Below are 25583 nucleotides of genomic sequence, written 5' to 3'. Positions count from 1 at the left end.
ACGCCATTGATCGAAACGGTAAATCTCCAGCAGGCGAGAGAGTGGGAGGAGGGGCTGGTGGTGGTGCCGTAGGTGGAACAGGTGGAGGCTGGGATGAGGGGCTGGAGGAGGCCTTGGTGGAGGTGCTGGAGGTGGGGTGGGGTCAGTGGCGGAGTAGGGGCAGGCGGAAGTGCTGGAGGTGCTGGAGGTAACGGGGAAGCGGGAGGGGGAAGGAAGAAGAGGAAGAGAGGAAAGAAAAGAAAAAAGCAAGAAAGAAAAAGAAAAAGAAAGAGAAAGAGAAAAGGAAAGAAAAAAAAGAAAAGGAAAAAAAAGTTTTTCCCCCTACAAAAAAGTTTTTCACCTTATAAAAACTTCTAAAAAATTTTTTTTAAAAACTTCTACAGTGCACCACAGTAAAGTTTTAGACAAACTCCTAAAAAACTCGGTTCCAAACAGGCCCATTATTTGAGATATTTGTGCTGTCCAAACACTCCCATTAACCAACATGATTGTACTCTATAAATATGATCTCTCAAAATCGAAGACCAACAAGTTGGTTTTATGTTTTTCAATTCTGATTCCAGAAAGTCATCTGCTTATATACATATATATATATATATACATACATATATATTTTACTACTGCCTGTTAAGGCCTCTTTAGTTTTGCTTCATAGAGGGAACGCGGTGTTATTCATTTCTCTCCTACGATCTTAGGAGTAACCTTTTTCTGAACAAGCTCTTAATCTTAATTATGATGATCGAATGCAAGGCCTTTTGTCTGTGGAAACTGGAAAGATATGCGCAAGTGCTCAAATCGAGGGAGGTCTCATCCCCTTCCATCATGAGAAAACCCTGCGAGGCCTCTACGCAGGGTGAAGAGGTGATTCTTGTCCCGCTGGAGTGAACCTTCAGGTCTGGAGAAGTGCCTTACTCTGGGCAGTTTATTGGGACGAGGTCACCTGCTTAGGTTACAAGATGGGCTGAATCCCCCGGTATAATTCCGAAACTTAAGTCAGTTCGGCAGTGAAGAAGTAATGTAGTAGTGAAGGAGATTAACATGCTTTACCAGAAAATTGGTCATCCCCTATCTTGGTAGATACGTTGGGTATTTATAGGGGATTTGTTGGGAAGAGGGACTGGCAGCACGGGTTCCTAAAGATCGGAGATGGTCAGTGCATCTGGTGGATTTGACTGGTCTTTATGAAAAGGTTCGATTGGACACTCGCCTGCTTCAGACGGCGTGTGTCAGAGCAGCTGTCCATCAGATGTCAGGCGTGTCAGATGTCATTTCCTGTCTTTTGTAGGTGTCTATCAGCCAGCCGTAACCTCGGCTAACGACCTGGAGATTGTAGCCGAGGTGGTACACAGGTTACGATCACCTCGATAAGTAACGTGCCGAGGTGAAGCCTCAGGTGGTATCAGAGTATAAGGTCTCGGATTATCCGAGCAGAAATGGCCATCCTCACAGGGTGTTTTGTCTCTTGAATCCAAATTTGGAGCTCATACCAAATTCTGTTCACCATTTCTTCAAAACGCGTGTATAAAGCTGGATAACCAACCAACAGAGCTATAAAGCATATATGAGTGAGTGTAGATTAAATCTCTTGACTTGCACTTTAAAAAATTTAGGTTTTTCTAAAAAGTTTGTCAGCGGGTGCTTATGCATAAATATGGGTCGGTGGTGATTTAATTTCCTCCGTATTTTCCTTGAACCTTTTTAGGATAGGCCGATGATGGTTTAGTCTACTCCGGACTTTTCTTGGGCCTTTTAGGTCATCCTCCCCTAATATAAAGTAGGAGTAGGTCTAGAATAGATTATATCGTGTTCGAAAAAAAAAAAGTACATAAAGCTAGATAAGCTTTTTATGTAATTTAATGATCAAATTTTAATTGTATAGGTATTTATTATTTATAAACAAATTTTTTTTAGAAAAATTCTCACAAGCATGGAAGTATTATTTTGCATTACCAACCAAAAAACATTGAAATATATTAGATGTTCCCTTGTAATGATATGTACTTGGGCCAGAAGACCCTTTAAAATTACCGGACCGCATCACAAACAATTATATTTCCACATTGTTGGTACTACCACAAGTACATTCCAACTTGTTGATTGGAAGATATCATCCTGCTAGAGGCGCAAACGATTCTAATTAAATTAAAGTATCAAATATTATAGCGCTTAAACATTTTTGTTAACAAAGTTTAAAATTGTGTTTAGATTTGATTTGTTTATTTATCCAGCTGAGCTCTGACAAACTTTCCTTTTATGGAGCCGAACTCAAGTAGTTTGAAATTTTTTACATATAAAAAATTTCAAATTTGATACTAATTGAACCAAGCTTAAATTGAGTTTAAAATTTTATTAAACATAAATTATTTTTCATAAGGACGAGCGCCCTCTTACGAAGCCAAAAATTAATTTACAGTATGTAATAGTTTGATCCCATACAAATAGTGGGCAAGTGGCCTTGGCTTGTGTGAGCCCAGGATGAAAAGCCCAAAGTCCAAAAAGAGGTACACGACCACAACCCATAGAAATAACCATCATCATTCTTTGGATTTTTATACTATTTCATTGTCCGTCTAGAAACATATGTCTCAATTCTTTCTCCTACTCTTATGAAGGAAGGAGTATCTATAAAAAGCTGCTGAAGTGCTGCTAAAAAAGAGTTACTGGTTTCGGAAGGGAAAATGCGCTCGGTTGGATATGGGCATTCCTGCATCTCTTCCCAGTAGAGTCAGTAATTTTATCATGGATTAACGTCACAAGTAACCTACTACTAACCAAACAAGGCAAAAATAATAACAACTTTTAATCCAGAGCTTTTCTGAAGTAGCAAAACCTGTCCTAATTAACGCTGCTGCAGCGGAGCGTATATCAGTGACAAATGAGAAAGTGGTTTGTTAGGGGCTTCAAACTGAGAGTTGTCGGCCTAATTCTGAGGCATTTCTTCAAAATGCAGACTGGGGAGATTGCCTTCGTTTGTCTCCAAAATTCGAGAGCCACGTGACAGAATGTGCAGTAATACGAAGGCGGTGTGATATGGGTAGCACTGAACATCAACCATCTGTCACCCTTTGGATTCAGGTATGCAACTGTACAATTAATAATATTATTCAGGTGTTGATTTCGTAGGGCTCGTTTCAATCAGCAAAATGTTACGAATTCTTTCTCCTGTTGCAGATGGTAGGTCTTGTGCTCCTCCCATCTGCATTGCATTTGATCCTATGCCTATGATTGAACGAAAACTGGATTAAGTGGCTGATTTTTTATCTGTTATCACGAGGAAAAATGTAAGAGCTACTACATTTTTGAGTTTGTTTTAAGAAAGACTTCTGATGTCAGTGTTGCTGGACCAAATCGGTGGTTGGTTATGCGAAAACTGAGTGAAATCATAGGACAAATAGTAAGCGGACGGGGGGAAAATATAAAAGGAGCGGATTCTATTATGCCTATAAAGTCCACCTACACAAACCAAGCCTAAATGATGACCCACTCTTCTTGATTTTAGAAAGTCTCATATTTCAATCAATGGGAGGTTTTGGGGGGGGGGGGGGGGGGGGGTTTGTAGGTGAAATCGTCCATAAATAAGAGGTGGAAAATTTCCGTGCGTGGTGAGGACGGGAACTGAATAGGATGATGATCATCTGCTACGGTCGAACCAATTAGGAGATGATCAATGGATTCTTTCATCCTTCCCGACAGTCGAATTGTATCTGAAGAAATATTCCTATCTTGCTTCCAGAAGATACTGGTATTACTTTATTAACTTTTTGTTATGGTTATATCAAAAGCAACAATCAAGAATAATATGCAACTCCAGTTCTCTGTTGCATGCGCTTTTGGACATAGTTTTCCTCCTCGGTGGCCCCCGTCTCTTTCTTTCTTTTTTAACTGAACGTCCCACCATTTCTATTTAAGTAATTATCGTTCCCACGCCCACCGCCAGCTCCCTCCCAAAGGCCTGAAAGTCTGTAACTAATCTATTACGCCCCATAAAAATAACAAGGAGCAAAGTCATCTACCTTTTGTGCTCTTTCAAAATACTACTAGCAAAGAGCATACGCTACTGACGGGAGAGAGAGAGTAGAGAGAGGAGGTAGCTTTGTGGTAATGGGCAATTACCGGTTTAGGTTGTCAGATATGATGCCAAATGCCTGGCTTTACAAGCTCAGAGAAATGAGTAAATCTAGAAACCAGAAAATGATACGCCCCACCAGTAAGAAACAGCATCAGGCATCATCGTCATCATCATTGGCCTCATCATTATCATCATCCAACATTGCAGCACCAGGCCTGTCATCAGAAACAGCAGGGCTTCCGCAGCATCCCCACCTCTCCTCTCAAAGAAAATCCTATTACTTTACCAGAGATCTAAGCACTCCACCACCACCACCTGATGATCATGATCACGCATTCTACGACCAACATGACGACCACGTTACTAGAAGCTCACCACCGAGAAAATCATCCAGAAAAAAGCGTACCACCACAAGCAGAAACAGAGCAATATCATCATCCAATGACACTACTAGTCCCAGCCCCCGGCCGGCGAGGTCCTCCATCGTCTCTGCGGAATGCAGCTGCAGGGCCACCATCCCATCGGTCTGCACGACTGAGCCCGATTCAACAACCCCTGAAGAGTACCCGAATCCTCCCCCCGATAGTCCCTCCTCCGATGATCAATCGCTTGAATTTTGCTCTACCCGCGGCACCCCTGCCGAAACAACTGTCCAGGGCATGGTCTCAGGGTCAGCTTCTTGTCGGTGCAAATCAGTCGAAAACAGGGCTCTCTTGAACCAACCAGAATTGATAAAAAATGTTAGTGAGCCTTGTTCGGCTGCTAAGCTCGGGGGTTTCAGCATTGAAGTTTCTGAAATACTCGATCTCCCTCCAATTATGACCAATAAGCCACCCTGCAGCAACATCAGCAAGGAGAGAGAAGAAGCGGATTATGAGCCAAGCTGCAGGCTGAGGGGAAGTGAGTACGGGTCTTTGTCCGTCAAAGTGGCCAAGGATGACATTCTTAGGAGTAGGAGTAATAATGCTCGTCCTTTCAAAGACCACAAGAAGGCTGGTTGTCCTGCTCCTCCGGCGGCAACAGTTTCGGTGAGTTCGTCATCGCCGGGGGCCGGGGGTCTCAAGCTCAGAACAAACTCTCCCAGAATTGCAAACATGAGGATTCAATTTCAAGCCCGCAAAAGCTTGTCATCGTCGCCGTCGTCTTCTTCTTCTAGGAGTAGGAGCAGGAGGAGGAGGAGGAGGAGCGTGTCGGAGAGCTTCGCGGTCGTGAAGTCATCCAAGGATCCCCAGAGTGATTTCAGGGAGTCAATGATGGAAATGATTGTGGAGAACAACATTTGCGCATCCAAAGACTTGGAAGATCTTCTGGCCTGCTATCTGTCCTTGAACTCGGACCAGTATCATGACTTGATCATCAGGGTCTTCAAGCAAATTTGGTTTGATATTGTGGATCTTCATCACCCCAACTGATTCCCCCCACTCATCCCTTTTCATTTCCTCTGAATTTCTATTCTTCTTTGACCGTCAGTGTGACTTTTTGGACATTGCTACTACACTGGAGTGTAATACTAATGTATCGTTCATGTTCGGCAGAAGGTACAGTGCCTGGCTAAGCTAGACGATGACTGGTTGTGTCGTCTGTAGAGTAAAATCATAAATGTAGTAGTAGTAAATTGATCCCACGGTCCACTTGTCTCCCTCCTCATCTTCTTCGCTCGTCTGCAAGTGTACTTGAGAGTTGCGACGTTACCATAACTTCACATCGAATATTTTTTTTCCCCTTTCTTTTTCTGTATCTCTTAATTTCCGTCATCAAACAGCCTAATTTAATTTTTTTTTTTTTATAAAAAAAGAAGCCCAATTTAAGACAATAAATTCAGGTTTGCGGCAATTCATCATATCATATGCTCCACAACACTATTCTGCCCTTTACAATCACCTACTCCAAAGTTTACTATTAATTACAAATGACCTCCATTCTGGTTTCATGGATTATGGTGACGATGACTCTTTATTAGAAGAGTTCCCCCAACCCACAAAAATGTTTTTAGAGTTATATTTTGTCAGCTACCTTACCTTTACCTCAAGGCATTCACTACACTCCAGAATTACGAAATGCACTTAGTTTGCTCGCATCAATACGCACTGGAGACTCAACTGACTAATACTATGACGTATACGATACCTCGACTACCGTATTTCACCATAAGTATAGATAGGCTTACAAGAAGGTACTTGTAATCATGACAAGACCAGCTAAGGAAATGAAACTAGAAGTTTATGAAAGAAATTACCCGTAACTGTCAGTAGCATTTCTTCTTCAAATTTCCATACGTTTTGGCGTGAAATTTTATCACTTAAAAAGGTTTTGTCAATGAATTTAGTGCATATATACATATGATCATGCGCTGCTTTCAAAGTTGGAGGCGAAAAAAGAAAGTTGTGTTAATCAATTTCCCTCATTTGAAGCTCAGACTCAGACCTGTTATACAACTTGTGTGCGGCTGAAAATTTTCAACATTTTTAAGCGGACCAGTATAATGTCTCATCACTAAGCTCTAACAATTCAAACAATTTGGACAAGAGCGCACGAGAGATTGCCAAAGTCTATGCAGCCAACAACATAAAAGGCTACCGGCCTGATAGTGATACAGCTAAGATTACATGAACGCTTAAAATTAAACTACGTAGGGCCCTCAGACAACCCTTTATATGTTGGAATGCCGATGACCATTAATTAACTTCTTTGTTTTACAAAATCCCTCAGCTTGACGAGTATATACGTTGCACTTGCACGTCCATGTCCAACAAAGCCCTATGCTATCTAAATTCCTTTGTAACTGATCGTTCTTACGCCAACCGCAAAGAAATGGAGGGAAAAAAGAAAAGAAAAGAAGAAGACGACGATAGAGAGTCAGAGAGAGCAAGAAGATGAAGATAAGGAAGGTGTTTTTTTTGGTGGGGGAGAGAAGGAAGGTGGAACAAAAAGTCTGATAACAGTACATTATGTGCATGCAAAGTTGATTTGAAACAAAAAAAAAAAAAGAAAAAAGAAAAAAAACCGCAATTGTCAAGCTCAAACTAACTCAGGTAATTGGATACAGTGCATTTTCTGAGACATAAGAGGTGAAGTTTCTGATTTTTGTGATTGGCTTCCTAACAAACAGCGAAGGTATTTGTTTCGCCAAAGAAGCTTTCAGAATTTCCGAGCTTGGTATTTGTTTCGCCAAAGAAGCTTTCAGAATTTCCGAGCTTGTTTAAAGTTGATATATAGGTGACTGTCAAAGCAAAAGTTGCTTAGGAGATTAATTGTTGCCAAGCATTTTTCTGAAATCCGAAGAGATATTGAATAAGAGGTTAGGAAGTCATGTGTTTGAAACTTTCGAAATCACTCCACCTCACCTGTAGATACGCATTACCAAAAGAACATGTAAGATGGGTGCTATCGCAAGACTTGATATGGGTACCATCGCGAGTAAATATGCGGACACTTGTCAATGTACAACACAAATTTCACGAGTCAGGTTTCGCTTCATGGATGTACTTAATTAGCTTCGGGATCAATGTAGTTACTAATCATGTAGGGTATTCTTCCTAGTAGCACCGGAAATCAGGTGACTAGATGGGCATATAGCTTCTCAAAAAATTTTCCCCCGCACAAAGTTCATATCCAATTGCCTCCATCGTTGAAAAAGCAAGCACCCGGCGTAGCATCTGTCCTCTCTTTTATGGACAAAAAGATGCGTGCGTGATTGTATGTGATAAAACTGCTGAATAGTAATTGGATAAATTATCATATGTTTCTTGAATTGCTGAGTGACTAGTAAGTACTATGTATACGATACGACAATAGATCATCATATAATATAGTAAATTAGTACTCCATAATTGCAAGAACATTTCTCAGGTAACATGATGGTTTTGAAGATGTTGACCTTCCGTCCTTTGGATTCGTGTAAAATACAGTACATGCAGAATCTCTTTGTGACTTGCATAAATAAAAGTCAGGTCACTCTCCTCCTGTAGTTCAAAAATATTCACAAAATCCCGCCGTAATTTTCAGCTAATGACTAATGTGACTTGAGAAGAGGGAATAGAAGTGGCAGGAGATGAGTGATACAGGGGATTGGGGTGGTGGTGGTGGTGGTGGTGGTGGTGGGAATGGTGAAGAAAAAAAGTAGTAGAAAAGGAAAATGAGCGTACGTTTTTTTTTTTCGGCTTACAAAATTAGGATTGAGGAAGAGATGTAACTAGGGACAAAAAGGTGAGCGTATCGATTTTTTTTTTTTTAAATTTGTTATGGACTAAAATCACTCGTTCATGAGACTAGGATGGGCTAAAATTTATAATCAATATAATATATGAAGAACGATGGGTGTAATTTTGTCATTTTAAGGTTGGAGATAAACTCGCACAAATTGGATGATGGCAACCAAACCTCCACTCACAGCATGTTCAACGTGTTTAATTAGCTATATTCCACGTCTTCTAAGAGCACTTTAAGATCAATTGGAAGTATCACATATTCATTTTGTTACTTATTCCCTCCGTCCCACTTTGATAGTTCTGTTTTTTCTTTTTGGTCTGTGCCAAGTCATAGTTCACTTTCCAATTGAATAATATAGTTATATTTTAATTTTTCTAAAATACCCTTATTCAATATAAGTTGTTATCATTATAAATATACCCCATTTAATCTAATGAGAATTAATTCTTTTTTTACCATCAATTCAAGTTTCCATAAAGTTGTACTCTAATTAATATGCGGGTATTTTAGGAAAATAGCTATCTAAATTGATTGTTCCAACAAAATTAACTACTTTTTTTTAAATTGTGTGAAAAAAAATCAAAACTATCAAAATAGTGCAGGGGAAGGGAGTATTATTGTTGGCTATCCTTGTTACTAGCGCGTAGGGGGAATTCCCATACGGGGGCAGAAGTAGGAAACCACACTCAATGGAGTTCAGAGTTTGTGAACCATTAGAAAAATAAATAAATCAATTGATTTTTTTTTTTTTTTTTAAATTGAGAGGAAGGAAACTTACGCGTCGATACTGAAGCTGGGTTATTGCCACTTCATAGACCGAAAGGTTTCTCAACAATTAAGCAACTCTCACCCTTTTTTTTTTTTGGGGGGGAGAACCGAGAAGGAAACCTCCAACCCATTGGGGGTATTTTGTCTTCGTACTCCCGACATAGATCCTACCAATCAGGCATATTGACGACTCCGGAGATTCAGTCCGACAAAACAGCTTATTTATTTATTTTTGTGTCTTTAAAGTGTGTCGTACACGTTTGTGGAAAATCCTTCAACTTCTTCAACAACTCTACCCTTACGAAAAAAAAAGGAATAATATGGAGACGCTTAATTTTTAAAATTACAATAAATAAAGACGTGCTAAACAATTAAATTTTCAATGTAACTAACTTTTAGTTTATATCAAAATGTTTTTCATTGACAGTGTAGGACACCTTAGTATAAACATGAGTAAATTCAACTTTAGGAAGGAAAAAAAATATTCATGCTCGATTTCAAAATGAACTCAAGCACAACCCTCATTTTTTTCTAAAATCTTAAAATCATATATACAGATTTCAACTTTCAATTTTATTAAACGCAACCCAAGTCTTAAAAGGAAAATCCTCGCAGCCAGTCTGGCGTAATATTTTATGCGATCGATCATTGCAAGCGCAAAGGTGCGGCTAGAATTGAATTCCTACTACAACTACTATATGAGGCGAGTGTCGGCCAATCCTCCTCCTGTGCAAATTAATTATAGAGCAACACAAGTACACGAGAGAAAATTACAGACGCAATGGATTGACGATGATTATCATCTGTAAAATTATATGACCTAAATCAAAACTTGAATTTAAAATCTACCCTGTTTGGATTGTTATTTTCTGTTAAAAAATTGATTCATTTTCCTTGAATATATTTTTTTATTATTTTTTTCTCTTACATATATTAAATTACTATAATAATTTTATCATAAAAAATCATGAAAAATATAATTCAATTACTCCCTCCGTCCCACTTTGTTAGTCTTGTTTTCCTTTTTCGTCCGTCCCAAATTGTAGTCCACTTTCCCATTAAGAAATGTAGTAATCTTTCAAATTGTCTAAAATACCCTTATTAAATATCTTGTTATTAATACATTGTTATTAAATACTAACCCACTACATTGAATACATTGAGTTTTTCCAATACATTGACTACATTGACTACATTGATTAGCATAAGGGTATTTTAGGAAATTATTAATCTAAATTTATGTTTCCAACCAAATTAATTACACTTTCTTAATCTGTGTGAAAAAAAGACCAAGACTAAGAAAACGGGACGGAGGGAGTATAATTTTTGTACAAGCATTCAAAACCCGCACCGTACATATATATGTATGATGCTAATGGCCAGGACCGGGGGAGAAGCAGTAGTATTCGTGTTCGTGTATTATTGGGGACGTCAACGCACGGGCACTGCCCCGGACACAGCAATTGCAGGAGCCGACAAAGACGCAGACAGAAGAAGAAGATCTTCAAGAATCCAAGTGCACAGTACAAAGTGGATGCCAAACAGCGTACCATCCAGTCCACACGTGTGATGAGATTTAACGTAGTTGGGCTTGTCTGTCTGTGTCCGTCCATTCGTCTCCTTCTTACATACTGGAGTATTATATTATTTACTCTATCTAGAGTCTAGACTAGACGAAGACAAATTAAAGCTAGGTATCTATAGGCACCGGAGGATCACTCCTTGCCTCATGTAAACCGGTGGCCAATGGACTCCTCGAGACCACAGCTCATATGACTCCCATCCTAAAGGCAAGTGTCATGACGCCCAAGTGTACTGTAATTTACATAATGGGCGGGCAATCGTACGATAAAAAAAAAAAAGAAAAGAAAAGAAAAGAAAAGAGGAAGAGCTTTTGAAAGTCAGTTCTTGATGATAATTGGTGGTTAATGAAAGCTTATGAAATTCATCATCAACTCAGCTGATGAGACAAAAAAGACATATCTTTCACTTAGATTTTACGGAGTAGAGAGCGAGGAAATTGGCGATCGCAATCTTGCCATACGTTTCGTCATATTAGATTTGAAGGCGACCGCCCAACAATATAAAAACCTATTATTATTGCTACTGACGGCTTCTTATTATCTTTAAAAATAGGATTAAAAATAAAAGAATTTCATGAGTTATACCTAATATACAGAAAAATTCTCGGTGGTTTCAAAACATATAAAACGATACCTCATGTTTTGAATTAAATTATAAATTAGCAGAATTCATTAAACTTAACGGAATCCGATATACCTAACGGAAAATTTAACCGATAAATTTAACGATAAACTTAATAGAATTCGGTAAGTTTAACGGCCGAGACCGTCATTTCATTAAATTTAACGAATTCTGTTAGTTTACAATTTAGTTCAAAATATGAAATGTAGTTTTTTATGTTTCAAAACCATGGAGGAGGATTTTTTTATATATTAGGTATGCTACTGACGGCTTCTTATTATCTTTAAATAAAGTTCATGTCATCCAATTCATATATAGAAGTAAGTATCAGCTAGCAATACTACTAGTACTTTTTTCCTTTTCTTCTTCTTCTTTTTCTTTTAAAAATTTTTTTTTTTTAAAAAATTTCTGTTGTCCTTTCATTTTTCATTTGAAGAGCTGAAAAAATATTGTCGTGGTGCGCTTTTTCCCCCTGTCTAAACCTGATGTATGCCTTTTTCTGGAGTCTGTTATTTAATCTTCAAGTGAGCAAATGCAAGTCATTTACTAGAAAAAAGAAAAATAAATATTTAAAAAAAAAAAAGAGTATCATTAAGTTGGTAGTAGATGTTTTTCTCATGTGACATTTTCTGGCGGTGCGTGCATCATTATTGATAGATTCTCTTAAGAGTTGGATTAAACAACAAATGCATGTTCTGAATTATTAAGTAGATAATCAGCGGAGAAATTTTCGTAATGCAGCCATCATTTCAATCAATTCAAACACAAGCAATATACGTCACGTCTTTACATCTGGAAGACGGTAGCTGGAGAGGCCCATCATCCAATAGTTTAGATTTCGCATGTCATGGCCCCACCGGAGCTACAATACAACTTCAAAGCGCGTGAACATTTTTTGTAAATTTTCCGGCGTTCTTCTTAATTAGAGCGACATAACGAACCAGGAAGAGAGAATTGAGACAATAATGAGAGTTCAATTAAATTCACCTTCCAAGACGATAAACTTAAGGTCTAACCTCTAGCTCTTGGATGACATTGGATTCTAAAACTTGTTGCAACTTGGAAAAGAAAATTAAAAGATTAGTTGTTTGGATTGCTGTTTTCCGTCAAAAAAATTACGTCGTTTTCCGTAATCACATTTCCCTATTACCCTTTTCCCTCGCATACGTCAAATCGCTACAGTAATTTTTTCATGAAAAATACAATCCAAACACACTCTTGTGTCTTGCAAATGAAACAAGCCTAAAATTTAATTACAAGTTTCCTATTAGTAATTACTTCTTTAAGATTTATTTAGTCGAGTGCCAATATAGTCCTTCCCAAAAGCTTTTCCAACCCTTAAATTTATCAGTCTTATCTGATTTGAAAACCATTTTCTGAGTTATATATATATATTTTTTGGGGTCCCAGAATATTGTTTGTCTCCATTCTGTAGTTAAGGCTTAAAATACTGGATTGTGTTTCTTGGTTTTTGAAAAAATAAAGTATCAGAACTATTTTTTTTTCTTTGTTGTTGTTTTATTTCCAAAGAAACAAATATTTGATAAAACTCGAAGTTACTTGAACAAGAAGCTAATTAAAAAAAAAAAAAAAGAAGAAGGAAAGAAATATTTCTAGTAATTACCTGAAAGTCTGGAATTTTTCTTCATTCATGACAAATACTTTCTGGAATTATCAGAGTGGCACCACTACTACTAAACCAACTCATCGTGATCACCATTTTGCCCGGTCAATCCTTCTTCTCAAACCCGCTCATAGTCCATTGCTGAGCCTATTCCTTAATTAGACGAGGGGGTAGCCCCCATGCATGCATGCCTGCCTGCCTGGAGGCAATCATTTGCTTGACACAGATTAATTGCAGACTACAATAGCTTGTGTTGGTGGTGTCCGTTCCGTTCCGTTCCTCCTCCAGCTGCTAATAACAAGGCACTTTTGTGCTGGATCAAGAATTGTACTTGTCATTAGACCTTTCGCTGCCTTCGTACGTTACTCTTTTTTCCCCTTTTTTTTTTTGGGTCCTCCATCACTTTCCTTTTTTCGATCAAACCTAATTCAGTGTTTAAAATTTTTGGGCTACGAAGAGTAACAAAATCTGTAACTTTAAAAAATTGTATTGTCTGTGGTGTTGCTAACTTACTACTATAACTCATCAGATTGAACGCTTGTATCAGAGCTTCATATCAAACCAAAACATCCGTTTATGTTTGGACACTCCCATCCATTACTAATACACATCAAAAGAAAATAAAGCCGTAAAAAAGATTGGACACCTCCTCGAAATTACAGTTACTGAGGGGTCCTCTAAACAGGCACTCACGCACGGGTAATGGAATGGAACCCTACCATTCAAATCCTTGCTTTGAAACATTTCTAACATATCTCCCATCACCACTCTTTACTGATGCATTTCCGGGAAAGAAGTCATAACCACCCGGCTCATGGTACCCAATATTCTCAACAGCTCCAACAGTTTTGAACAATCGCCTTCTGTTGATCTCCTTCACGAGGGATCGGTGCAGCAATTGGCTCCGAATATCTACTAGCGATCGAACCCTTGGCATCCCTAGATTGCGATCATCATCGGTGCAATATTTGCTCATGTTGTTTTGATCAGGACAGAACCTTGTTGTCCATTTGCTGCTGCCAGTAGTAGTAGTGCCCATGAATATTTGTGGCTCTCCAACTTTGGAACTGAATGTGGAACCATTCATTTCGCGGTCTGAGAAATAAGACAAGTTGGAGAGTTTGTTCGAGTTGAAAGAGCTTTGAGAACTACTGGCATCATCATAGTTACTCAAGTCCTCTGCACCCACAGGGCCACATACATTGCAGTTACTATCGATGAAATGAATTTGGAGGATAACATTAATACATATAAGAATAATAATAATAGTGATCATGAAGATTTTCAACATTTATATATATATATATATATATATATGTATGTATGTATGTATGTACATAGACACACACACACATTACCTTGAATCCAGTCAGGGAGGCCAGAAGGGAAAAGACCAGGGAGAGATGCCTGGGAGGAAGAATGTTGGGAGGAAAGAGAATAAAATGGTGGGAGCGTGCTGTGGTGGTCGTCGTCATCCTCTTGGTCATATCTGAAAGAATGCTGCCGCTGCTGATGGAAACCCCGTGGGCATCCCTTCCAGGACGGAACCAAAGCGGAGATCTCCTCGTCAATCATCTCAGCAATCTCAATTGGTTTCCAATCTGTTATCTCTAATTCCTTTACCATCTCTCCTGCTACATCCATTGCCGTGTCGCTGGAAATATCGAATGGGAAGTATATGTTTCTAGCTTGACCTACGTCAGACATTGGACATCTCCAGCATTCTTAGAATGTCGCAAGAATTAAATCATAAATACATAAATGCTTCAATTTTCTAAAGCTTCTAACCACATGATTCAGCCCCCATTAAAAATGTTTTTTGTTTCTCTTTTTCCTATGCCTGCTGATGAATCTCAAGTAGTACGTCAATTTGAAGGCGAGAAATGAAAGCGGGATTGAGTGATTGATTACCATCCTTGTCAGAGATTTGTACTTTGAGAAAGATGCTGTCATCTTTTGGGTTCAAGGTCCCAGTAATCGTCATGTTGGTGCTCCTTTTCTGATCACAAAAAGTCGATGGCATTTGCAGCACTTCTTCTCGTCTGCGTGGACTACAGGGCATCAAACACGGTATTCCTGTGATCTCCAGCAGCTCGTCTTCTTGATCATAAGCAAGAAATGGATCTCTCAAGAGTTCAAGTGCAGATGGCCTTTTGGAAGCCGTCTCCAAGCATTTCCCTATGAACCTCCGGGCTTCGGGATCATGAATCCGGTAGAATGCACCTGGAAGCTTTCCCTTTTAAATTTGGATCGTTCGTGTTAAAAGGTAAAGACAGCGAGCACGTTAACGAGGGTCAGATTCGGTTTCCAGTGATCAGCTTATTAATTACTATAATGGGATGCGGTACGGGAAAAACACGAACATATTAATTCTTGTGGAGCCAATCCAAAACTTACCGAAGTGACTTTCTTATATATTTGAGCTGGATTGCAGCACTCGCTGTAGGGATACTCAGAAGTGAGCATCTCCAACATGCACATCCCAAACGAGTAGACGTCCACTAGCTCGTCGTAATCTTCTTCGTATAATTCAGGTGCCATGAACTCGGGTGTACCTGATCATCACACGCATTTATATACATATATAGCGTTTTGATAATCACCAGGTTTAGTATACTATTATCAAAGAGGAGATTAAAGAAAATTTTGCCTATGACGCTGTGCGCGTGATGGGAGCCACGAAGTATGGCTGCCAACCCAAGATCACCAATCTTGACCTGGCTAAGATGGCCGTTGACGAAGATGTTGTCGCATTTGAGATCTCTATGGATCACCGGGGGATCATGACCATGCAGATAAGCAAGGCCTTCCAGGATTTGGCGACCCCAGTTCTTTACTGCTTGCATGTTTACTCGCTTGTGCTTGTGTCTGTACCTGTACAAAATTAATATCAACCCCCAGATCGATCCAATTAAGTCGGTTCTTTTAAGTGTACGGACTGCTACTAGTAGACATAATTGGAACTGAAGAATGAAATATAGCTGCCCCAAAATTTGACCAATTCCAAAGTTACAATCTCAGAATCAGCCTGTTAATTCTCTACTACTCTGGGTTGAAGAATCATCATTAATACAAGTACTAGAGCAGATTTGAAGTACATATTTTAACAAAACAACACCAGTATAGATAGAGAAATATATATATATACATACATGAATACAATTTTGTTGGCCAGATTTTGATTGGGAAAATATGAAGAATAAATTGAAGCCAGCAAGTTAACCAAGGAGGAAATAGAATTTAATTAGGTTTAGGTGGGGTGGAGTGGAGGAGAGGAAATTAAATTACTCTCTGAGGGAGCCAGAGGTAAACATTTCGGTGATGAAGTTGAAAGTTCTGCGGTGAACATCGATCCAAGAAGCGTGGAATCGCATGATGGAAGGGTGATCCAGATTCTTGAGGAGGTGTACTTCGGAATAAAGCCGCTGCAGCTCTTGAGGTGACCTGAAGACGTCGTTGAGCTTCACCTGGTTCCAAGCCACCTCCATTCCCAGGGCCTCATCAAATGCTCTGTACACCGTTTTCATGGCTCCTTTACCCAGAATTTCTCTAAACTGCATGCCAATCATACATCCAACAAACATCAATTTATCCATCTAATTAGCAATCAATTATGCCATCTATCACTACTGGCGGCCTCGGCCTCGGCCTCGCTAATAATGCGCGCATACTTTCATATATACATAGGAAATTCTTTGGAAACTGTAAAAGCATGCATGGGGCATCTACGTTTGTGCTGCTGCTAATAAAGTGGAAGAAATGAATGATACCCTTCCAATTCAGATTCCAGTGTGCAAGTAAGAAGCATCAGCATTCACCAGAGCAAAAATTAAAACGAAAGTGCTTAAACAGTGACCATGGAACTGAAATCAGATTACTTACGCGACCATATCGTCCGGTGCCGGATGGATCCACTTCTGCGTACGCGGCAGGCGACTGGGCATCAAGAAATGGTGGTTCCACCAACCGTGACTTGAGCATGGTTGTTAGACTAGATAACAGTACAAAGGATCAATCTTCTAATGTTATTGGGAATCTGTACGTATAGTAGGTTGCAATCTAGAGTACGTCGTAATTTGAAATATTGACAGATGCTTTGCCTTTTTTTGTTTTTTTGGGAAAAGAAAGGCAGGCGGGTGCTAGATGATCCGTGGTTTTCCTTCGTGATTTTCATAAGAGAAGACGCCAAACAGCAGCCAAAACAGCCTGGAGTAATCAATTCTCAGCATAATCCATGCCATACCTACCACTCTATCTCGTGAAAACTCGTATTCCTGACAGAACATTTGCCCGCTGGCTTGCCTGCTGGGGAGCGAGATATGTGTATATCTAAGAAATAATCAGAAAGTTCAAAGAAAAGGAGGGGCAATGATCAGTTGAGTGCAACACACTGTTACAGGTGGGATCGAACGCAACGGGGGGTCCGGACAGGGAGAACAGATGTTACTAGTATGTTGGTGCACTAGCAATAATAATTAGTTCGACGATGGATGCCTTCTCGATCGATCTCTTGAGCAGTTGAGTATACCTCCCGCCGCCGCCGGTCTTGAAAATCTTGATTGTAGAAGTAGACTTTAAGAATGGATAGGGTACTTGTAGGTGGATGTTTGTTAAACAGATCGACAAGAGGAGAGACTGAAAGCTCAATTTCGCTTAAAAACTGAAATGATCGGCAGTGGAGCTTTGGCAAGAAAATGGGCTAGTATTATTATTATCACTAGTTCTGAATTTGAAAAATCTGTGGCCACGTTTTGGTAGCACCATTTGTGGTTTTGGGTAGCAGTTCGGGGGACCGAGATGATCGCCTAAAGCTCAAGAAAGAATCTAAGTAACAGGAGGCAAAGTTAATGGGAGGCCCGAGACGACGAAGAGTAAAAACAGCAGACCTGTTTATCTTTTTTTTTTTTTTTTTTTTCAATCAGGCTGCGGATGGTCTCGGCTGGTCGATCTATATAACTCAATAGACTTGCACTTGGAGTAGTAGAAACTATTTTTGCCACCATCATCATCTATCCGCCATCATGCGTTGGACTTTTTTGATAGTAGTAGTAGTACTGCTAACGCCAATATCCTTCTCTTTTCAATTTGGGCTCTGAATGTGACTTTATAGTTTTATACTTGTACAACTACCGGCTACCGCACACCCACAACTCGTTCGACTTGGTTTGAAAACTCCATTTATATTTCCTAAACACCCAAGATGGTCAACTGGGCATTAGAACACGTCTCGCGAGCTCGCCTTCTCAATCAAGCTAAAGGATAATAGAGGAGATGCATTTTATAATCTGAAGTTTCTGTGGCCGCTGGACGCTGCCTATTGGCTTAATTCCATCTCTCAGGTGGAGTTAGTATCATTTACTTGAATGAATTAGATCATTAGTTACCCTTGGGTTATTAGTACGGGCTGAATTAGAGACCTCAGCTAATTAACTAACAACAGTTTGGCTAATGGGTGGCTATTGGGCATTCAATTACATGAGATAAGAAGGGGCGCTGGGTGATACGACTGCCAAAACACGATCCGAACTGTTCCACGCGAGCTACGCAAATCGGGCTGGAAAGGGCTAGCGAAGGAGTTGGACGCATGCGACCCGACCTGCGAAAAGAGGTGACGGCGGGACTGGTTTCCTGGCGACACTCCGACGGCCAAGTCAGCGAGATTACAGGGGTCAGAGTAACAATATAGAATATTGTAGGTAGTGTACCTTGTCTTGCCCCATAGTGTTGTATTTATAGTCTCGGGTGGTAGTTTCCTTATAGGATTAAGAGTCCCGGTGGAGAGGGAGTCTTTTTTAGGGCTCCATCTATTGTCTCCGATAAGTTCGGATGCCGCGGCCCACCAAACCCATCCAGAAAGGGAACGGTGGCCATGCCCAAACTGCCCTTACTTCTGCTCAAGCTAATGCGGGCGACCTGTCAGGTCGTCATCCCCGAACTGCCACCTGAGTGGGTCCCATTATACTAGCCCTTCTTTGGGTCTAGAGTTATCAAAAAGTCGTATGAGTTTGGACCAAATTACGAGGCAACGTGTCAGTTCGATATGGGGCCCACAGTGGTACCCTTGCCAGAGCTATTGTCGCATTTTCCCACGTATCCACTACTCCAACCGTTACTTCGTGTCATAATGGCGGTTCCCAATATTAAATTCTAAATAAATGTGTGCCTCTTCATCTTTCCACCCTGATGGTTGCCTATAAATAGGCCCTCCAAGCGTCACTTTCACTCTACTTTCTTCATTTTATCAGCTCGCTCCTTCGCTTGCTTAGCTCGTTCCTTCCTTCTTTCCTTTCTTTCGAGAGTCCGCTCGCCTATCCCGCTTAGGAGTTCAGAGTCAGTTCGCGCCTCCTCTAGATCCACCTAGCATCCGACCTCTCTTTTCCACCAGTAAGTCCCCTTTCCTTCCTCTTATGTCTTCTTCCTCTGAACAATCTGACATTTCTAGTTCAGCCCCTAGACGTAGAGTAGCTCGCCTGGTATTTGTAGATATTAGTTCTTCATCTTCCTTTTCCAGTTCTTCTAGCTCCTCCGAGTCCGAGTTCATACCTTCTCCTGCCCTTTCTCCTGTTCGAACAATGGACGTTTCTGAACAACCCATAGACCCTTCTACTGGAGCTGCCACCCAGGCCGCTCCGGATCTGTCCGTAGCGGGGTCCTCGGGGGGACAAGGTGGCGACTTCGGGGAGGTCGACACCATTCCCCCCACCCTGGAACAAAAGGACGTCGACGAGCTGGCAGAGTACGATATTCCTGCCCAATTCAAGCCTAGGGCCGCCCGTCCAGGGGAGGTCGCCAGCCGACCTCCTCCCGGATTCGTGGCTATATATAGGGACCAGGGACCAGCTAGTAGCTGGCCTCCGCCTTCCTATCCCTAATTTTCTTTTCGAGATCCTCACCTTTTAGGGTATTCGCCAACTCATCCCCAACGATGTCCGCTCTATTTTGGGTTTTTTCATTCTATGCCGCGTGCTCGAAGTTCCCTTCTCACTTGACCTGTTCCGATCTATCTTCCAGATGAAGGTCAGTGGCCACGTGCAGGGGTGATTTTATTTCGCTCGTAGGAGCGGGGCAAAAACCCCTACTCGTGAATTGTTCGCGGGCGCGCCTTCCTCTATTAAGGACTGGAAACCCAGTTCTTCTTTGTCAAAAACATAGGTCTTCTTCCCCCAACCTGGAGGGTAGAGACCCAGGTTTCAGACCCTCTTTCTTTGCCTTTTCCTGTATACGAGCTCGGGCGCCTGCTCAGCTCGGACATTAGGTTGAATGTAAAGAAGTTCACCACTGCCCAACTTGGGGTTGTTGGTCTAATCCGAGCTAACGTCTTAGATCCTTCTCCAGAAAGCCAGGCTCTCTTCCCGAATGAGTTGGTCACTTGTAACTCCTTAGCCCTAGTTTTTTTTTTGCGTGAACTGACGACCTCTGCTCATCGTAATTCTGACGATTTCTCTATGTCTCGATGCAGTGAAGAGATTCTCCCAACTCCTATCCATTGGAGGGACTGGCAGCTCGGGCATGGCTACCCCCGCTCCATCCACCGCTCCGACCAGCTCAGCACCTCCTCGACCTGTTCAGCCAACTCCCGCTCAGTCCTCTCCAGCGGTGGAAACGGCAAAAAAGAAGAGGAAGAAGCCCACAGTGAAGAAGACCAGGACTGAGGAGACCCCATCTCCTGCTCCGGAAAGAGGGTCTATGCCTGACCCTGCTCAGCCCGGGCATTATGGCGTCAATACCGCGGAGGAGCAGGCTCGGATAGAAGCCCCCCTAGGATGTGGCATTATAAGACCTCATCACCCTTCGACCCACAGACCAGGCTTGTCACGCACCAGCATCCCATGCACTTTTACCCCTAGTGGAAGCTGTCCATCAATAACCGTGCTCAATACCTAGAGGTAACTCGGAAGCTCATTCACGGTGCCATCCTTCCCCAAGACTACAACTTCATCAAGACCGTGAATCCTCCTGACCTCCTAGACCATTTCTACATGGGGGCAGCTCAGGTCAGTTCAGTCTTAACCCTCAATGTCCGTCAGTGCTATTCGCTTACTTGCTTTCCTTATTTCTCGTGCGCTGACCTGTACCCCGGAATTGAACTATCAGATGAATGTGGTGGGCCCTGAGCTGGTCAGGCGATATGAAAGCCTGCTACTCTTGTTGAGCGAGACAAAGACAGCGAACGAAAAACTATCCAGCCAGCATGAAGCCGCCGTAGCAGAGGCGGAAAGACTGAAGAGGCAGCTCACGCAGGTCCATTCGAACTTTAAACTGGAGCTGAAGAAGAACACCGACCTGTCCTTCCAGCTGAAGGCCGAGCAGCTGAGGGCTACCGAGCTGGCAAACCAGGCGTCTACTGCTAGGGAAGAAAGGCGAAAAGAGAGTGTTCGGACATTCTTGAGGTTGGAAGATTTCATGGGCGATCTTGCCATCCTGAACACCCCCGTGCTCCAACACGGATACTCGCAAGCACTCAAGAAGGTGCAGGAGCTGAACCTTCCTGGGTTCGATCTGGAAAAATTCTAGAACTACAACCTCCACGCCCTGGAGCAAACCGACCGGTTAGTGGAAGGCTACTTCCGGGGGCGCAAGCTTGTTGACCTGGTTGCCGACCTCTCTTTGCCGGTTAGTACCCCCGAGCAGGAGGAAGAGGAAGGAGAGAACTAGATAGGCTAGAAATTAGCATAAGCTCCGAACTGGCCAGGTCCAGTTCGTTTTTTGTACGTGCTTTGCTCCTTGTATGAACTTTCTCGTAATAGAATGAAGCCTTTCGTTTGCTCAATACTTAGCCAAATTTTTTCTTCTTCAATCTTCTTGTCATACATCCTTATGTGAACTCGCTTCTAATTTACGCAAAATAATTAAACCTTAACCGATTACATTGGCCCTAAAAAGTCTGAATACACGAATGACCCGTCTTGCGTTAACCTATCAGAACGCATGTCCTGCACACACTAAACCTTAACGAAAGATCCTTAAATTGGAATTATGCCAAGTACGGGGACTTCTTCCCCCTCGAGGTGTGCTAATTTGCAATATCCCGCTCGATCTGCTTCCTTTACCACGTAGGATCCTTCCTAGTTCGGACTCAGCTTATTCGTACTCAAGGCCCTACTTACAGCATTCTTTTGTAAGACCAGGTCTCCTGGTTTGAAAAAGAGGTGTCTTACTCTAGCATTGTAGTGCCGTGCGGCCTGTCCTTTGTACTTAGCCATTCGTATAGCTGCTTCTTCTCTTCTCTACTCGAGCAAATCCAGGTTAAGCCGCATCTCATCCTCCTTATTTCGAGCTATGAATTTCTGCACCCTGCTTGAGGGTACGCCGACCTCTGCCGGAATTACCGCTTCTGCCCCATAAGCTAATACAAATGGAGTCTTTAGGGTGGCCGTTTGGGGTGTAGTTCGATAAGCCCAGAGTATGGTGGGCAGTTCATCCATCCACCTCGTTCGAGCCAACCCTATTCGAGTTTTCAAGCGGTACAGGATAGTCCGGTTGACATTTTCTACCTGTCCATTAGCTTGAGGGTGGCCCACCGAGGTAAGGTGTTGTCGAATTCTGAGCTCAGCGCACCATTCTTGGAAAGAACTGTTGGCAAATTGTGGCCCGTTGTCAGAGATCAGAGCCCGGGATATGCCGAACCGACAGACTATACTCTTCTAGAGAAACTTCTGGACTGATCAGCTGCTGATAGTGTTGAGCGGCTCGACTTTTACCCACTTAGTGAAGTAGTCTATGACGACGACTAAAAACTCATATCTTCCCGGAGCCCAAAGAAACGGATCGAGCAAGTCAATTCCCCACTGAAAAAATGGCCATGGGCTTTAAAGAGGGACCATCTCTTGGGTTGAGGCATGGTGAATTGGCGCATGCAGTTATCATGACCTGCACTTAGCCACCAGGTCGGACGAGTCTCGGAAGATGGTAGGTCAATAGTACCCAGATAACATGCTCTTTTTGGCTAGAGCTCGTGGTCCAACGTGACCCCCACATATGCCCTCATATAGTTCACGTAAGATGTAGCTCCCCTCCTCAGGTGTCACACACTTCAGTTACGGTTGCAAATAGGACTTTCTGTACAATACTCCGTCTATGAGCACAAATCTCTGTGACTTGAGGAGTACTTTCTGTGCTTTCACCTTCTTTGAGGGTAGCTCTCTGTGGGCTAGGTACCGCACCAGAGAGTCCATTCATAAGCTCGTTACTTGAATTACTACGGCGTCTAGCTGTTCATACGCCCGGCATTTGACGACCTCAACCAACACTTCCTTATTCAGTATGCCAAACGAGGTAGAGGCTAGCTTAGATAGGGTGTCAGCTCTTTTATTCCTACTCCGCGGAACCTGCTTGAGCTTGTAATACCTGAACTGGCTCTTTAGTTTGTGTGCCTTAGCAACATACTTCCTCAATGGTCCTTCATTGACATCGTAATTCCCTAACACTTGATTCACTATCAGCTGTGAGTCACTGTAGGCACTTAGTGACTTAGCCCCTAATTTTCGTGCCATCTCCATCCCTGCGATCAGAGTTTCATACTCAGATTCATTATTGGAGGCTCTAAAATCGAACCTCAAGACGTAAGCCAACTCTTCTCCTGCAGGACTAATTAGGAGGAGCCCTGCTCCACACCCTTCTTTGCTTGAAACTCTGTCAACATACAGTGTCCAGGCCTGTTCGACAGCCTCCTTAGTCTCTTTGACTGGGGCTGGTCCAGCGGCCTTCCCAATTTGTCTGGCTTTCGCTCGCACAAGAGCTTCTCCAGCCTGTTTGACCTCAGCTCGTACAAGAGCTTCTCCAATCTGGGAGGTCTCAACTCACGCAGGAGCTTCTCCGGCCTGTTTGACCTCAGCTCGTACAAGAGTTTCTCCGATCTAGGGGGCCTTAACTCGCGCAGGAGCTTCTCCGGCCTGGGAGGCCTTAGCTCGCGCAAGAGCTTCTCCGGCCTGTTAGGACTCCGGCCACCCAGAGGAAACACCCTTCGCTATGAAGTCAGCCAGTGCTTGGGCCTTGATGGCCGTCCGGAGTTGGTAATCCAGGTTGTATTTGGACAGCTCAACAGCCCACTTGACCATTCTCCCAAACATGTCCGGTTTAAACAAAATCTGTTTCAAGGGCTGGTCGGTCACTACCATAATGGAATGAGTTTGAAAGTATGACCGGAGTTTCCGTACCGCGTGAACTAGCGTCAGGACGTAGCGCTCAATTGGGGGATACCAAGTCTCCGCTCCCTGCAGGGCATGGCTGATGTAGTATATAAGTCTCTGGACCTTGTCTTTTTCTCGAACCAGCACTGCGCTGACGGCCTCCTCTCCCACAGCTAGGTAGATGAATAGGACCTCGCCCTGTTTAGGAGAAGTCCAGGTAGGCAACTTGGTAAGGTGACCATTCAGTTCGTCAAACGCTTTCTGGCATTCTGAGATCCATTCAAACTGGGGACCTCTTCTCAGAGCCTTAAAGAAAGGTGAACCCCGAACCGCCGATTTGGAGAGGAACCTGGTCAAAGCGGCCATCCTCCCAGCCAGGTGTTGTACTTCCTTAATATTGCGGGGAGGAGTCATGTCCATGATAGCCTTAACCTTGTCAGGGTTAGCTCTTACCCCTTCTTTGGATATCATATATTCCAGAAACTTTCCTGATCTGACCCCAAAAGTGCATTTCTTTGGATTCAATCGCATGCGTGAGTTTCGAAGAACGTCAAAGACCTCTGTAAGGTCTGCAATGAACTGTTCTTGACTACGATTTTTCACCAACATATCGTCTACGTCGACCTTCATATTCCGGTCTATCTGGTCTTTGAACAACTTGTTCACCAACCTTTGATATGTCACGTCCGCATTTTTCAGTCCAAACGACATGGTGACATAACAATAGGTACTACACTCCGTGATGAACGAGGTCTTCTCCTGATCTTCCTCGTTCATAACTATTTGGTGATATCCCTTGAATACATCCAGGAAACAGAAAATGTCATACCCAGTGGTCGAGTCCAGCAGTAGGTCGATTCGGGGGAGAGGGTAGCAGTCCTTCGGACAAGATTTGTTCAGGTCGGTGAAATCTACGCACATTCTCCAAGCCTTGTCGTCATTCTTAACCAACACAAGGTTGGCCAGCCAGGTCGGATAAAGACCTCCTTGACAATTTTGGCTTCTAGTAGCTTGCCGACCTCATCCCTAACAACCTCATTCCGTTCAGGCGCAAAATTCCTCTTCTTCTGCTTCACAGGCTGAACGTTGGGGTCTACATGCAACTTATACACAGCTAGCTCGGATAGAATCCTGAGCATGTCATCCGCACTTCAGGCGAAAATCTCTGCATATTCTTCCAGAAGAGCTTCCAGTGCCCTCCGGGTCAGCTCGCTCAGGCCCGAGCCGGGTTTGACGAAGCGATCAGGTTTTTCCCTGCTGACTGGCAGTTCGAGCAGCCCTTCATCCGTCTCCAATCGCTCCCTCTTTTCCACCGGCTCTCAAGGCTTTAAGCAAGTTGTTTGAACTACCAACTTTTCCTTGCCTTTGAGAGTTGCGATATAGCACGCCCGAACTATCTCTGGATCCCCAACACTTAGGCTACCCCTGCAGGCGTAGGGAATTTCATGCTTAGATGCAAAGTTGAACAAATAGCTCGGAGTGCGTTCAAGGTTGACGGTCCCAAAATCATGTTGTACGACGATGGCTCCTTCATTATCGCAAAATTCACGAGACAGTTCGGCACTTTGGTGGCACCCCC

The 25583-nt window shown here is 42.4% G+C and overlaps 2 protein-coding genes across 3 annotated transcripts; one reads left to right on the top strand and one right to left on the bottom strand.

The window, feature by feature from the left end:
- The first annotated feature begins 3596 nt into the window (after positions 1-3596).
- On the top strand, positions 3597-5795 carry LOC113694304 (uncharacterized). Its single transcript, XM_027213222.2, has one exon. The coding sequence runs from the start codon at positions 4102-4104 to the stop codon at positions 5479-5481; it is 1380 nt and encodes a 459-aa protein (XP_027069023.1). The 5' UTR covers positions 3597-4101; the 3' UTR covers positions 5482-5795.
- A 7610-nt stretch (positions 5796-13405) lies between these two features.
- On the bottom strand, positions 13406-17842 carry LOC113692208 (probable serine/threonine-protein kinase WNK5). 2 transcript variants are annotated; one of them, XM_072051808.1, is made up of 8 exons: positions 16976-17842; positions 16758-16866; positions 16164-16429; positions 15526-15749; positions 15273-15430; positions 14787-15111; positions 14234-14569; positions 13406-14054 (listed from the first exon to the last, which is right to left on the bottom strand). In XM_072051808.1, the coding sequence occupies exons 1-8, from the start codon at positions 17047-17049 to the stop codon at positions 13591-13593; spliced, it is 1956 nt and encodes a 651-aa protein (XP_071907909.1). In that variant the 5' UTR covers positions 17050-17842; the 3' UTR covers positions 13406-13590. The 2 variants fall into 2 exon arrangements, with proteins under 2 accessions (XP_071907909.1, XP_027066378.1); XM_027210577.2 differs by having other exon boundaries at positions 16758-17841.
- Positions 17843-25583: the final 7741 nt, after the last annotated feature.

The sequence above is a fragment of the Coffea arabica genome, chromosome 6c, assembly GCF_036785885.1.
Source record: "Coffea arabica cultivar ET-39 chromosome 6c, Coffea Arabica ET-39 HiFi, whole genome shotgun sequence".
Lineage (NCBI taxonomy): Eukaryota > Viridiplantae > Streptophyta > Magnoliopsida > Gentianales > Rubiaceae > Coffea > Coffea arabica.
Note: the sequence above shows the minus strand (reverse complement) of the source record. Positions and strands in the feature narration are given on the sequence as shown.